We start from the raw sequence: 14,677 nt of genomic DNA on the forward strand, positions 1-14,677 counted from the left end.
ACCTGAATTTGCATTGCCTTCTTCACCTTTCCTGTGCTGACTTACCATTGTTACTCCCTGGGGGTCTTCTGTTGTTCCCTGGTTAGGAATGAGGCTGATTTCTCTCATGCCTCTCCAAAAGTCTCTCACAGGGTGTTTGCCCTTCTTTTTGGGCTGATGCAGATTGTAATCTTTTTTTAATAGCTATGGATTAGTCACTTCAGTGTTAGTAGTCCAGGTCTCCTAGTGAAGGAAGTTGCTCGCTGGTTGATGCTGAGTTACTATCTGTCTGTTCATTTTTTCCTGTCTCTTTCCCTGCCCTCCTCCCTGCTGTTGTAAACTGAGCATTGTTTGTGGTTGCTCCTTTTAATTTCTAGGTTCTCTGAGGAGGGAGTGAGTGAGAAATGAGGGAATGTTACCAGCCCGTTTTAATTTCTCTGCCCCAGTCCTTTTCCTTAGCTTTGATAACTAGAAGGAAATTCAGAAGCTTGTATAGTCATAATTTACAGTTCTTTCAAGTACAGAGAAGCAGGTAAGTTAGACAGGGCCTGAACTCTCCTAACACTTAGCGTGCCATTAAGAGAGACTGTTCTACTGGTGTCCTCACCTTCACAGTGCACCGTGCTTCTCCTGCCTTTGCCATCCCACTTTGACATCTTCAGCTCTTCCCATTTACTAAACTAGGGGTCATTTTGCCATTCTCTACCTTATCGCAACCAGGTGTGCAGAGTCCCAAGATCCCATCTTTTTTTGGTTCTTTCCCATCATCCAGGTAAATGAAAAATATCAGCTATAATAATATCTTTCATGTGTATACTAATTTATAACATATAAAACATTTGTAGTATATATAAATATATTAATATACTTTATATATTTTAAAATCTTGTTCAGTCCTTACAATAACCCAATGAGATATTTACTCCATCGTAGTATTTTTTTAATGAGGATACAGAGACAACTAAGATTGGACATGTCTGAGATTTGAGAACAGGAACAGACATACTTAGTGTCTCATTTTTTTGTTCTGTAGATTTAAAAACCTTAAAATTGGGGGTGCCTGGATGGCTCAGTTGGTTAAGCATCTGACTCTTTAAAAAAAAAAGATTTTATTTAATTATTTGAGAGAGAAAGAAAGAGAATGAGATAGTGAGACAGAGCATGAGTGGGGAGGAGGGGGAGAAGCAGCCTCCCCACAAGCAGAGAGCCTGATGCAGGACTCAATCCCAGGATACTGAGATGATGACCTGAGCCGAAGCCAGATGCTTAACTGACTGAACCGCCCAGGCACCTCAGCATCTGACTCTTGATTTTGGCTCAGGGCATGATCTCAGGGTCATGAGATGGAGCCCCACCTCAGGCTCTGTGCTCAGCTGGGAGTCTACTTGAGATTCTCCTCCCTCACCCCACCCCCCACCTCCCCCACAGCATGCGCGCATTCATTCTCTCTCTCTCTCTCTCTCAAATAAATAAATCTTTAAAAATAAGTAAATAGGGCAGCCCCGGTGGCTCAGTGATTTAGCGCCGCCTTCAGCCCAGGGCCTGATCCTGGAGACCCAGGATCGAGTCCCTTGTTCAGGCTCCTTGTATAGAGCCTGCTTCTCCCTCTGCCTATGTCTCTGCCGCTCTCGCGCTCTCTCTCTGTCTCTCATTAATAAATAAATAAAATCTTAAAAAAATAAAAATAAGTAAATAAAAACCCTATAAATGATGTAGAACCACATTTGAGCTCTTGCTCCCTGAATTTGCTGTGGAAGAACACTCTAGATTTATCTATATGGAGGATAGCTTTGAATGTTGGTCAGCATCAGGTTAAATTTTCTCTTCTTTTGTGGTCTGGATTAATGACCATCTACCCAGGCAGGCATCTTCTCCTGCCATTCATCTCTGTCTGCAGCCAGGATTGAGACTGCAGGGTCCCTGTGTTTATCAAAATGCACAAGCAGGACATCCAGAAACCTGCTGTCAGAAGGTCTGTCCTGAAGCCTTCAGCATCTGTCTTTGCATAAAGATATTCACAAGCAGACTAAAGGTGTGGCTGCTCCTGACATTGCTGTCTGTCTGCTTTTGAGCCCAGACCACCCGCTACAATGTAGAAAGCAAATAAGCATAAGGAAAATTGCCATTTTAATTTTCACTTTGGAAAGAGGGTGGCTTTTATGAAGCACTGTGGTGAAGTGCCCTGTCCTACTAGTTGTTAAGGCCTGCATAAGAAGTGGCATATGTCTATTGTTTCTGTTATCCTCAGCTCCTTCCTCATGTTATCCTTATTCTAAATGTAATTAGAATCCCAGAATCATCCCCAGCTTATTCTTGCCCTTCTTGTGTCTTTTTGTAACTGCTTTACCTTCTAAGGCAAAGAATACCCTGAGCCAATGACAGAACTAGAAGCTTCAGATTGAATCAGTCACAAATATCTATACCATACATACCAGCTGCAGGGGAATTATATTCACTTCTTAAAATTGTTGCCAGCACAGAAGAGAGCAAGTTCTTCATTTACCGTTGTGACACTGGGCTTCCTTTGGAAGAACACCACAGTGAGGACTCTAGTCCTTCAGCCTTACGATGAAGTCACTTTAGGTCTATTACATTTGTTCTCTTCATTCTTCTAATTTATCTGGTTGTATTTGAATTTTTACCCAGAAATGTGTATTGTGACCAAATAAGCAAAAATGTTTCGCGGTATGACAATCATTTCTAGGTGCCAGAAATGGATTCTAGTTCCTTAGTTTGGCATGAATTGTTCTGGCAGTACCACATACACATATACAGCCTAATGCAGAAAGAGCTTCTCCTTTTATGGTCCCTGTCCCCAGACATCTTCTGGCAAGGAAGTTGTTAAAGGTCTTTTTGATATGTGATGTAGCTGAGAGTTCTGAAGGCTGTCACTCAGCTCTGCCATCTGATTGGGTTGGCATAAGAGAATTTGCTTGCCTTTAGTTCAGAATTTAATATTCTTTGCCTGTCCTTTTGCTATAACTGAAATTTAATTGAGCTATGGCAAAGAAAATACATTAAAAACCAAATAATATTACTATTATCATCTGTGTAAAGGTGAAATCCTAGCAACTTTGTGAGATTCATATACTTTAAGTTCTCGTGGCTAGAAATTCCAATAGAGTGAAGCTACGTGTCCTTGGTAGTACTTGCTCCTGCTCTCTTTTCTGTGCCCGGAATTTCCAGGACTCCTGTGGGAGTTGGTGACTACTAATAACAGATACGTAACTGTAGCCAAGAAAGGGAAGGGTAAATCTTTAGAGAGTGTTCTGTCTACTTCATTTTGAAGAGGAGTTGCCTTTGTTCCTTCCTTTAACTTACAAACCATAGACTCTTTGATACTAGAAATACAAGAGAAATTCTAAGGAAACGCACTTTAAAGTTTTTCTCTTTATAGATTGGAACTTGCTAGAACAGTCAGGAATCAGGCATAGAGGAATAGAAGTAGTTCCTACAGTGGGATGAGATGAGAAACTGTTCTCTTCCTTTTTACCAGAGAGTTTTAAATAATTTCACTTACTTGATTTTCATAGTGGTTGATTGTTTTTTTTACAAGGTAGGTTTATAAAAGAGAAAGTTATATGTCTTAAAATAGGACTGTCACTTCTAGATACTCTTGGGAGAAAGGCAAATAAATGTACAGTCATAGAAACATGAAATATTTCAGAATTCCCTTGTTGATAAGTTTGTCTAGATTTAAAGTCCAAGTTATGTGGCAAGAGATGAGCCCCAAGAGTTAGGGTAACACCACATCTTTGGAGAGTCTTGTGTATCTTACAAAGGAGGTGAACTTTATCCTTTAGGTAAAAGGAAGTCATTGAAGAGTTTTAGGCAATGAAATAACATGAGCAGATTTGTACATAGTAACTTATTAGATAGACTATAATAAGGTAACACTAAAATACAGAGCAGCATTCTATGAAGGGAAGAGGGTATTTGGGGAGATGTGAGGAGGCTCCCAGCGTTTCAGCTGGGTGGACAGACTATGTAGGACTTTGATGAATTGATGTGGAGGATGAGGGTAGGGAAGGAGATTCTAGGAGATTCAAAGGGACTAGCTAAGCAAAAGCCCAGAGACAGAAGATTTACAGGGTTTATTCAAAGGACCCTGAATAAATCTGTGGCTAGAGTTATAGAGTATTTGTAATATGAAAGAGAAGATGGAAAAGGCCTGAACTGAGGGCCTGAATGCTTAACCAAGAAGTTTGGACTTTATTTTTATCTGGGGGCAGCCATTACTGAAGACCTGTTTGAGGCGGCTAGTTCTGACAGCATTGGCTAGGGTGACCTAAAGTGGCAACTGTACAGCCTGGTTTAGGAAAACCAGTTAGGAAACACTGGGTGAAATACAGGAGAGAACATTTGAGGACAGGACCTTACTTGTTGGGTGTGTATGAGGCCTGGTGTTTTCTAAGAATGGGGCCTGAACGTTTGTGGACGTTCCTGAGAAATTAGCTGCGATAGCTCAGCTGTCTGACTTCCTAATTCCCAAACAAAATATTGCCCGAGTCCTTTTTGATTCCTACTTGAGCCAGTTTTGAACTAAGTAGGTAAAAGAGTGACTCCTAGAGCAGCTGTGGGAGCAGGTGGGAACTGGGATCACTTGTCAGTGACCACTGTCCCCATAGTTTGACAACTCTTGTCTAGAGAATGGCCCTGGGTTCTGGTTTTGGCTGAGTCAAAATTTGTCCTTTGATTTTGGGCAAGTCCCTTATCCACCCTAGGCCTCAGCGTCTGATCTGTAAAATCAGAGGGGATAATCTCTGCAGTTTAACCCTGAAACACTCAGATCTTTGTGGGAGCTGACTACCTTAGATGAACTTCCCTCGTGTTTAGCAGAGGCAGAATAATGAAAGGTCTCAGAAAAGGGGAGAGCCTTCCTGAGGATTAGGAACAGGATATCTGGCACCAGAAGAGCCCCAACCTATTTCTAAATATATGCCTACCTGAATTCTAGCTCTTACCTGAAGGTTTTGAGCCTATTGCTTGGTAACTTCAGAATTAGCATTCTTTCTGGGCCAGTAAAATACATATGAATATTTATTATGGGGAATACTAGAAGAGAAAGAAAAGGGAATATATGTGGATCGTCCTTGGGTATAGTATGGGAAAACACAGAATGAAAGAATTAAGCAGCTCAGGAGGTAGGGTGAGTAAGACATAACCACTTAGAGATTTTTTTTTTAACATAAAATGTCCAATAGGAATATGGAGTGTATGCAGATGAAATTAGGCTAGAAATTAGACTAAAGGTGGAGAGGAATTTGTAAACAGTAATTATCTGTTATTATTACTGCTCCTTAGGGAAAGTTAAGGCTCCACGGTTCCAAAAGTTTGTGCTCCTATGTATCCCCTGTGAATGACACCTGAGGGCCCTCTCCCTTCCTCCCAGAAATCTAAGCCCTTACACGTGTGCATGATCCTTGACAGTAAAGACAGGGGCCTCGGTTTCTTACTATGAGTACTAGGGTTAAGGAAAGGACTTGTGCCGTCTAGGGAGAGGAATACCAGCTAGGCCTTCTATTGTCTGGAGATTGAGTAAAAACAGAAGAGCAAAGGGAAACACTTATTTTTTTAATAGTCTAATTTTCAGCAGAGTCAACTGTGTATTGTCAAGAGGACAATGGCCTTTTGAGCTTTTTGCTGCAAGAGCTTCATTTATAAAGACCTGAGGCAGAGCTGTTTGTCATGAGGAGTAATGACAACCTGACTGTCTGGTCAGGACTTCAGACAGCAGTCTCTAGGTGTGTTTTTCATTCCTTTAAATTACGGCCTCTCTTTGAGGCAATTAATCCCAGGCATTTAGCAAGAGTTGCTGCTGTGTGTCTCTCCCTTTTTCCAGAGATGCATTTTCTTGTATTTAACATTTGTCTTGGGTGCCTTATTGTTTGAAGGGTGTTTTTTTCCATATAAAATCTGGTATAAGAAAATCTTATTTTTCCTCCCTCTCCTTCCCAAATACCCCTCTGAGAGTTAATCAGAGATACACAGAATTCAACAACTGAAAAGCCATTAATAACTCCACCAGCTTCTGTCCTGCTGGCTTAAAGGCAGCTTCTAGCTGATGAAATTGATGAGGATTTCTCTGGTGTTTCCCTGAAAAGCATTCTGGTGACAAAGAGTCCTCCTGTGAGGGAGGAGCAGTACCAGTATATTTGCATATTCTGTTCTTTACTGGCTTGGTTGGTTTGTTTTTTTCCAGGTCCCCTTGGGAGAGGGCAAAAGGCTGTGTTACATTTAGGCCCCTGTGTGTGCGTGCGTGCGTGCGTGCGTGCGTGCGTGCATAGCTCCCTCCACCAACCCTAAGGTAAATGGTCTGCCTAGGGCTGCCTTTACCTTCTCTTCATCTGGCAGACAGCTCTGGTCACTCAGATTTCAGTCTCTGCCTCACTCACTTTGGCTTAGGCAACCTCGAGTCACATTGATCTTATATCTGCACCAAAGTGAGTGACAGAGTCTGTATGGCTTTGTAAATATGGCATTGTTTTAAGTATTTTTTTTTAATTTTTATTTATTTATGATAGTCACAGAGAGAGAGAGAGAGAGAGAGGCAGAGACACAAGCAGAGGGAGAAGCAGGCTCCATGCACTGGGAGCCCGATGTGGGATTCGATCCCAGGTCTCCAGGATCGCGCCCTCGGCCAAAGGCAGGTGCCAAACCTCTGCGCCACCCAGGGATCCCTGTTTTAAGTATTTTTAAGTCCTTTGCCCTTTTCTTGGAACTCTTAGCAGTTTCCCTCTCCCCTTCTTCCGTTTCCTATCACCACTGCAGATATTCTGTGACCTGAATTTGGTTTCCATGGCCCAACTCCTTACTTCTGAATCCTCCCTTCTTTCAAGACCACAGAATCTAGGGTCATGAGTTGCTCTTTTTGCCTCTAGTCTACTTAGAGACACGCTTTAGTTAGGGATTTTTGTGGTCAGTACTAATGCACAGAGCCTTTATCCATCTCCTTGCTCACTTGTCCTGCAGTCAAACGTTCTGGCCTTTGCCACCTTTCCCATTCCTGTTTACAGGGTTTTTCCTGGAACAGCATTTGAGCTCTTTTCTCCTAGCTGTTCTTTGTTGTCTCTCCTAGGCAGCATCTCACTGTGTGTTCACCGAATTCCACAGTTTTCTAATTGTTTTGAGGCCCGTGCTCTTATTCTTCTCTTTCTATGCTAGAGTTCTCAATGCTTTTAATTTGAAGTCTTTTCTACATTTTATTGAGATGCCATTTCGTTCCTACTTCTCCATCCTTAGTCAAGATGTTAAGGTGAGGACCAGCAGGTGCATGTCTATTCACTTAGTGTATATGTCTTTCATGGTGCTGAATGTGACTATCAGTCTGAGACTTTGTGTTTGAGCCAGCTGATCTCATTTGTATTTTCCTGTATATCCCCCATTAATCTCTAAGTACTGTAAAGCCATTATCTCTGCCCATGTTTTTTGTCCTACCTCCCTTTTTCAAATGGAAGGAGAAACTGAATCAGAAAGGAGTTGGTTAGGGGAGCCTGGGTGGCTTTGTCAATTAAGTGTACAACTCTTGATTTCAGCTCAGATCATGATCTCAGGGTCGTGAGATCAAGCCCCGAGTTGGGCTCTGTGCTAAAGATTCTCTCTCTCTGTCTCTCTCTCCCTCTCCCCCTCCCCTACCCCACCCCTGCTTGTGCACTCTCTCTAGAAAGGAAGAAAGAAAGAAAGAAGAAAGAAAGAAAGAAAGAAAGAAAGAAAGAAAGAAAGGAGTTGATTGTCAGTTTTAATAATAATGAAAAGAGGGGGGATCCCTGGGTGGCTCAGTGGTTTGGCGCCTGCCTTGGACCCGGGGCGTGATCCTGGGATCCCAGGATCGAGTCCCATGTTGGGCTCTCTGCATGGGGCCTGCTTCTCTCTCTGCCTGTGTCTCTGCCCGTGTCTCTGCCACCCCCCTCAGTCTGTGTCTCTGATGAATAAATAAATAAAATATTTTTTAAAATAATAATAATAATGAAAAGAGGCTTGTGAAGTATGTCGAAGGAGCCCAGATTTTCCCCCAGCCCTAATGTCTTTGTCCGTTTTTCTAAATTGTCTCCTTATGTCATTTCACCAAGCTCTGTGCCCTCTTTGAGCACTGGCAACTGCTGATCAGTATGATCTAGTGCACTGGCTTCTCCGTCCCTGCTCTTCAGCCCTGCTGACACCAGATGGAGTACTGTTTATTGTCCAGGAGAAAAAGGGTCTTTGGACCTTGGAGAAACCAGTTGTCAGCTCCACAGTGTGACTGATTCTGGGAAGGCCAGCTCTTGCTCTCAGAGCTATGGAATAGTACTTGCATTTATCCCATGGTGCTCCTTTCTCTGGCTTAGTTTTTAACCTTTTTGAGGCTTAGGGCCCCCCCCCTTTTTTTTTTAATTTTTATTTACTTAGGATAGTCACAGAGAGAGAGGCAGAGACACAGGCAGAGGGAGAAACAGGCTCCATGCACCAGGAGCCCGATGTGGGATTCGATCCCGGGTCTCCAGGATCGTGCCCTGGGCCAAAGGCAGGCACCAAACCGCTGCACCACCCAGGGATCCCCAACTTAGGGCCCTTTTTAATTTCAAAATGTTTTCTAACTTTCTCATGATAGTTAACTGTTCTTTTAGTGCCCATTGATAAGTAAAATATGCTGATATGGAAAGCTGTCATCAATTCATTTGTACTTTTTTTAAAGATCTATTTATTTGAGAGAGAGAGAGAACATGAGTGAGCCGAGGAGGGACAGAGGGAGAGGAGGGAGAGAATCTCAGGCAGACTCCCCAGCTGGAAGCGTGACTTGGGGCTTGATCTCACGACCCTGAGATCACGACCTGAGCCGAAATCAAGAGTCGGATGCTCAATAAGTTGAGCTACCCAGGTGCCCCTCATTTGTACTTTTTTTTTTTTTAAGATTTTATTTATTCACTTATGATAGACATAGAAAGAGGGGCGGGGGCAGCAGAGACACAGGCAGAAGGAGAAAGGAGAAGCAGGCTCCATGCCGGGAGCCCAACATGGGACTCGATCCCTGGACTCCAGGATCACGCCCCGGGCCAAAGGCAAGCGCTAAACTGCTGAGCCACCCAGGGATCCCCTCATTTGTACTTTTAAGTGAATTGGTACTTTGATCAAAATTTGAAGCTTCATATATTTGAAAAATAATAATATGCTTATTTTGAGAACTATCTTAATATTTTTCTTTTCCTGTGTGCCTGTGGCTACTGAGATCTTAAAATGATTTGTGGGCTCCTGAGAGCTGCAATCCACTGGTCAGGAACTTCTGATTTAACTGTTCTTTTTAATAACCTTTTTACTTTCCATGTAGTGTCTGTCTGTTTGTCTCCCTCCCCCAGCCCCTTGCCTCTCCCTTCATCTGTAGAGTTTCAAGTCAAAGGGATATATGTTAAGGAAAACAATAGTATACCTTCTCTTTTGGGAAAATAAAGAGCAGTACTGACTTTTAATGGATCAGCTTCCAATATCCCTGATATTGATTCCTTTGTTAATGCACAGCATCCAATCCCACCAAGATATAAAAACCTTCCTAGGCTTTCATTTCTGGCTTGTAAAGCTCCCAGTGGTCCATTTGAAAGCTAAAGTATTGTCTTAACTTTCATTCGAGGGCCAGTTCGAAGATGATCTCATTAAGTTGAAGATAATCCAAAGGGAGAATTTAGGAAAAAAATATCAAATCAAGCTTTTAGAGGTTTATTTATTTCATGGAGTTGGTTAAGCAGCTAATTAACTGCACTGTCCAGCTGATGCCCTTTGGCTTATTGTTCCTTTGATGCATTAGAAACTAAGCCATGTGAAGTCCCTGTTTTCTTGTAGGAGGCAGTGAAGTATAGTGGAAAGAGCAAGGGCTTCAGAATCAAATAGATGCTCTTCGAATGCTGCCTCAGCCACTTACCAGTTGTGTGACCTTGGGCATTTGCTTTTCTGGTCCTTAGTTTCCATATCTGTGTACTTTTTTTTTTTTTTAAGATTTTTAATTTATTTATTCATGACAGAGAAAGAGAGAGACAGGCAGAGGGAGAAGCAGGCTCCGTGCAGGGAGTGGGACTCCATCCCGGGTCTCCAGGATCACACCCCGGGCTGAAGGCGGCGCTAAACCACTGGGCCACTGGGGCTGCCCTTTAGTTTCTATATCTAAAAGCGAATGGGATAGTTAGAAGGATTAAGTAGAATAACATGTTAATAACCTTTATATTAGAACTTAGTAGATATTTAATAAGTGGTGGTTATTACTATTGCTCTAACAGACTATAAAGAAAACACCTAGACTTTTTTCTTTTTACTCAAATGCTTGGGATTGCATTTTCTGATACTCTTCATCATTGCCAATTTTACAGGCTCTAAAAAAATGGACTGCCTAGTCTTTCTCTTGTGTTGTTTTTCTTTCACTTTTCATGAGTGATTTTTTTTTTCCCACACCAAAGACCTAAACAGATTCATTTAGAGATAACCATTTGCTGAATGAAATGGATAGGGGAATTTTTCTTCCTTCAAGATACCCCAAAGCTAAAGTTTCCCTGTATCTTACAATCTAGAAAAAGAAGTTTATATATTTCCATTCCAGGTCCCTTGGAAGATCTAAACTTGGCTTTAGTTTCAGGTGATACAGTGTTCAAAGATCACATTAACTCATGAAAATGTTCCTCCTTTTTACCAAACTGTCAGAAAATGCTCATAAATCTTTTAGTTGAGGTACCCTAGAAATGTAGTATATTAACGCGCCATCCAAATTAGTAAGCAACCGGATGATTAATTTCTCTGGGATCTTCACCTGAGTGTAGGAATTTTGTTTGGGAAATATTTGCCTTTTGGGCCGGTGGCTGGTTCTGCTTTAGTGACTCTTTTATATGTAGTCTTTGTTTTCTCCAGGGACAATGGTGACAGATCTAGGCACCGAGCTCCACGCAATGCCCGGATGTCTGCACCTTCGCTTGGACGCTTCGTTCCAAGGTAAGAACTGAGTAGTCAGCCTTTATGAAGGAGCCTTTATGAGAGCGGGATTTCACTTTTAAACCTCTTTCTGGACTTTGGATTTCATATCTGGAGTTATTTCCTAGTGAGCCTATAATCCAGCCCTGCCGTCTAAAGACTTGACAGGAGATGATTGGCCACAACAAAAAGATATAAAAGTGGCCTTGGGAGTATCCTATTCAAGGTTAGAAGCCCTGCAAAACTGCAGAAGAAAAAAATCAGGAAGGAGATACAGTTTGCAGAAGGACAAATCCCAGGCATTTTTACTCTGTGCTGAGCTTTTGTGGATTCCTAGGTTTAGTGGACCCCTTAGCCTTGATTGTTGGGGGTAGGTGGATAGTATATCTCCTTTGTTTTATGGTGGTCTTTTATAGGCTTTTCACATGTAATTCCTTCTTGTAGGCGTTTCTTGCTGCCTGAGTACTTGCCTTACGCGGGGATTTTTCACGAACGTGGACAGCCTGGCTTGGCTACTCACTCCTCTGTTAACAGGGTCCTGGCAGGTAAGGAAATGTTTCTTTGGATTTTGAAAATTTGAAGGGGCATGGAGCCAGGTAAAGCTTTCCCCTTCTTTACCTATGTTGATGTGATGGCATCTTGGCATCTGGCTGAAAACTGTTTGAGGTCTTGTACTCAGTTCCTTACTTAAAGGCAGGAAACTAGAATGGAGCAAAGCTGTTTATCTTGCCCATTCCCACTTTCTTCAAACATCTTTTAAAAAAAAAAATTGTTTAAACTGTTTGTTTCTTAATCTAGCTATTAGATTCTAGCTATGCTTTTAATTGAATGATAAAGGTGTCTTGTTCATGTTTTGGTTGGTGAGATACTCATAAACCAGATCCTGTGATTTAATTAGGAGCTTAATGCACACCTCTTCAACCCTTCACTCATCTGCCAGCAGATGGAGTTTCCAGGCACTGTGGAATCTTCCAGGGAAGGAGGAGGAGAAGAGACCCATAGAGGTGGCTCAGAAATCTCAGAGACAAAAAATGGGCTGGACAAGCTCATCTGAGACAGTTTTATGGTGGCTGAATCGCTCAGTGACCAGTGTTTTTGGGCTAAGATACATGATGTTAGCAGGCTCTCAGACATAGTATGTGTTGCTGCTTCTGGGCAGTGTCTAGAGGAGGAAACAAAGCAGAATCCTGTTTTTTCCTGACAAAGATTATTTCCCCATCACACTCTTTCCTTCACTTTCCCCTCACTTCCACTGCGAACCTCTAAATTTATGTATGTGAAGGCATGAGAGGTATAAAAATCAAACCACATTTAGGTGTGTAAAACGTCTATTAAAAATTTCATAAAGACATTATGTTTTGGAAAATCTGGGCCATGTGGTGGTTAAAGGTAGGAAGGGATCTGTGTGAGGCAGTAACACTGTCAGCCTGGGAGAATGTGATTTTTCTTTTTTTAAAAAGATTTTATTTATTTATTTATTTATTTATTTATTTATTTATTTATTTATTTATTTATTTATTTATTTATGAGACACAGAGAGAGAATGAGAGAATGAGGCAGAGACACAGGCAGAGGGAGAAGCAGGCTCCATGCAGGGAGCCCAATGTGGGACTCGATCCCAGGACTCCAGGATCATGTTCTGGGCCAAAGGTAGGCGCTAAACCACTGAGCCACCCAGGGATCCCCTAGAATGTGATTTCTAAACAAGCTACTGTGACAGCTGGAGGCCACAGGATCTGGCCTCCCCTAGGTAGGACTATCCTTGACCCAATATCAAGGCTTAGAAGTCCCAGAAACCTCAGTGGGATTCTCAGCTAGCCACCAGGACTCTTTGTAGGTCCAGCCTTGGCGAGGAAGCAGACTACATCTGGTCCCCTGACAACCTTGTCTAAGGATGTCTGGCCCTTGGGGGTTAACAGACCCCATGTCTCTGTGTGTCTCCATGCTTGATGTTTCTGTGTGGCTTGGCTGATGGCATGTGGAAGCTCCTCACTGACAGATAATCGCTTGCTGCCAGGCAATACTACAGAGCCCTACTCCACCCTTTGTTCTAGACATCTGCCTCCATCACCCCACACAGCACCTCCTGTTCCTCTACTGCTGGGAAATCTGTGTTTCCTTGGCATTTAGCTTTGCTTGGGAATGGCTGTATATTTATTTCTCCTTAGATTTAAGAACTATACCACCATTTCCTGTTTCCTCCTTGATGAGGAGAGATCTGACCCCCAAGAGGCCCCCTTTCACTTAGGGATACTTTTGAATACAGAGGTTATGTTCCAGCAGGTAGTTGTTAACAGATATGAAATCTACTGAGAAAAGTTCTCTAACAAAGAATGTGCAGTATCTCAAGGGGGAGGAAATCTAGACTCTCAAGAACCTCACTCGAGTTAGATTAGCAAATGGTTTCCATTCACAATTAAACTAGTTTCTTCTGTTTTCTTAAGATATGTGTTACAGAGAACCTATTGGTCTTTTCTTAAAGGCCCCCATCATTTGTAGATTCAGGTTTCCTCTACTGTCCAAAAGTAGAGTGTTCCTAGAAAACCTTTTGCAAGCCAAAATGGTGCAAAGCGAAGGAGCAGTTACCATTAATTTATATGGAAAAAATTTTTAGTGTACCAACCCCCCCCCCCCCAAAAAAAAAACCTGTCTTCGGCTTCTCTGATACCTTAGGACACATCTTGCTAATGGATGCACAAAATAAATTGAGATAAAGCACAGATATGCTGACAGATACAGTTCAAAGCTATGACAGCTTGATGCTCAGGGTGCATGCTGCCTCTGTAACAGCTCACTGTAAAGCAGATGCTAAATGCTATTTTCACTTATTGCCTTTTTTCGTGAAAGTGAAAATCCTCTTTGGATTTCCTTCAGCAAGAACAAAGTACTAATGTAGGTCTTTTGTAAAACTGAAGTGGTGTAAAGCAGACTTTCAGGAAGTGGGGGGGACTTGTATTTGGGTGCCCCTCCAGTTTCTGTCGACAGCTGTATTATTTGTCTCTTGAGAAAATTCCAAGAATAATAACAACAACCAAAAAAGAAAAAGAAAAAGCCTAACATTTATTGAGCACTTGCTATATATTAGGGAGTATTTTAAATACTTTTCCACTTATATTTAATTTCTTTCTTGCAGTTATACTGAGATAGGTGCTATTAGCTAATTAACAGTGGAGGAAACCAAAGCCCTGAAGGCTGACTTGCCCAGAGTGATACAGCTAGAAGTTGAGAAGCCAGAACTGAACTAGGCAGTGGGACTCCAAAGCTTCCTAGTCTACTTCCCTACAGTTATTTTAAAGGACAAAGCATCAAAATGGCATGCTTCTTCTAGGACCTTAATCTAAGGAAGAGGGAAAAGAGCTCCCAGGAAACTTGTTTGATTTTCAGGGTTTTTCTTACTTAATTCCTCTGTTTTGAGTGGTTTCTAGACATAGCCTTTTATGACCCAGTGCTGTGTGCTGAAGAAATTCATTATGTAGTAGCCCTTTCTCTGAGCCTTCTAGCCTTCATTGACGCAGATTTTTGCTTTTTATTAAACTTACTGCAATCGTGTAATAGAGCTCCTGTAATAACGGCTTTTGGAGTGAAGAACAAATTGGCCTGTTAGCTAGCAGTAAGCACCCAGTTTTCCTGGAAAGGCAATTTCACTTGTATGATTGGAATGAGGTTGTGATGGTCTCAAAACAATTATATTCAACAGGTATTTGTTCTGTAGCTATGTACCAGGTGCTGTTCTAGGCTACCAAAATGAATAAGAGGCATGATTCCTATCCTCTATAGC

At 42.0% G+C, this 14,677-nt stretch overlaps 1 protein-coding gene across 9 annotated transcripts in view; it reads left to right on the plus strand.

Annotated features, from left to right (window-relative positions):
- AMBRA1 (autophagy and beclin 1 regulator 1) overlaps positions 1-14,677 on the plus strand; it is a 172,481-nt gene that overhangs the window by 70,441 nt on the left and 87,363 nt on the right. For all 9 annotated transcript variants that reach the window (XR_008662549.1, XR_008662550.1, XM_055310902.1 and 6 more), the window contains 2 exons: positions 10,840-10,920; positions 11,344-11,444. Coding sequence is in view for 7 of the 9 variants with exons in the window: in XM_055310902.1 (XP_055166877.1) it covers positions 10,840-10,920; positions 11,344-11,444 (182 nt within the window). In the remaining 2 variants the exon portion in view is untranslated. The remainder of the gene's footprint in view (positions 1-10,839; positions 10,921-11,343; positions 11,445-14,677) is intronic.

This window comes from Nyctereutes procyonoides, unplaced genomic scaffold, assembly GCF_905146905.1.
Source record: "Nyctereutes procyonoides isolate TBG_1078 unplaced genomic scaffold, NYPRO_anot_genome, whole genome shotgun sequence".
Classification (NCBI taxonomy): Eukaryota; Metazoa; Chordata; class Mammalia; order Carnivora; family Canidae; genus Nyctereutes; species Nyctereutes procyonoides.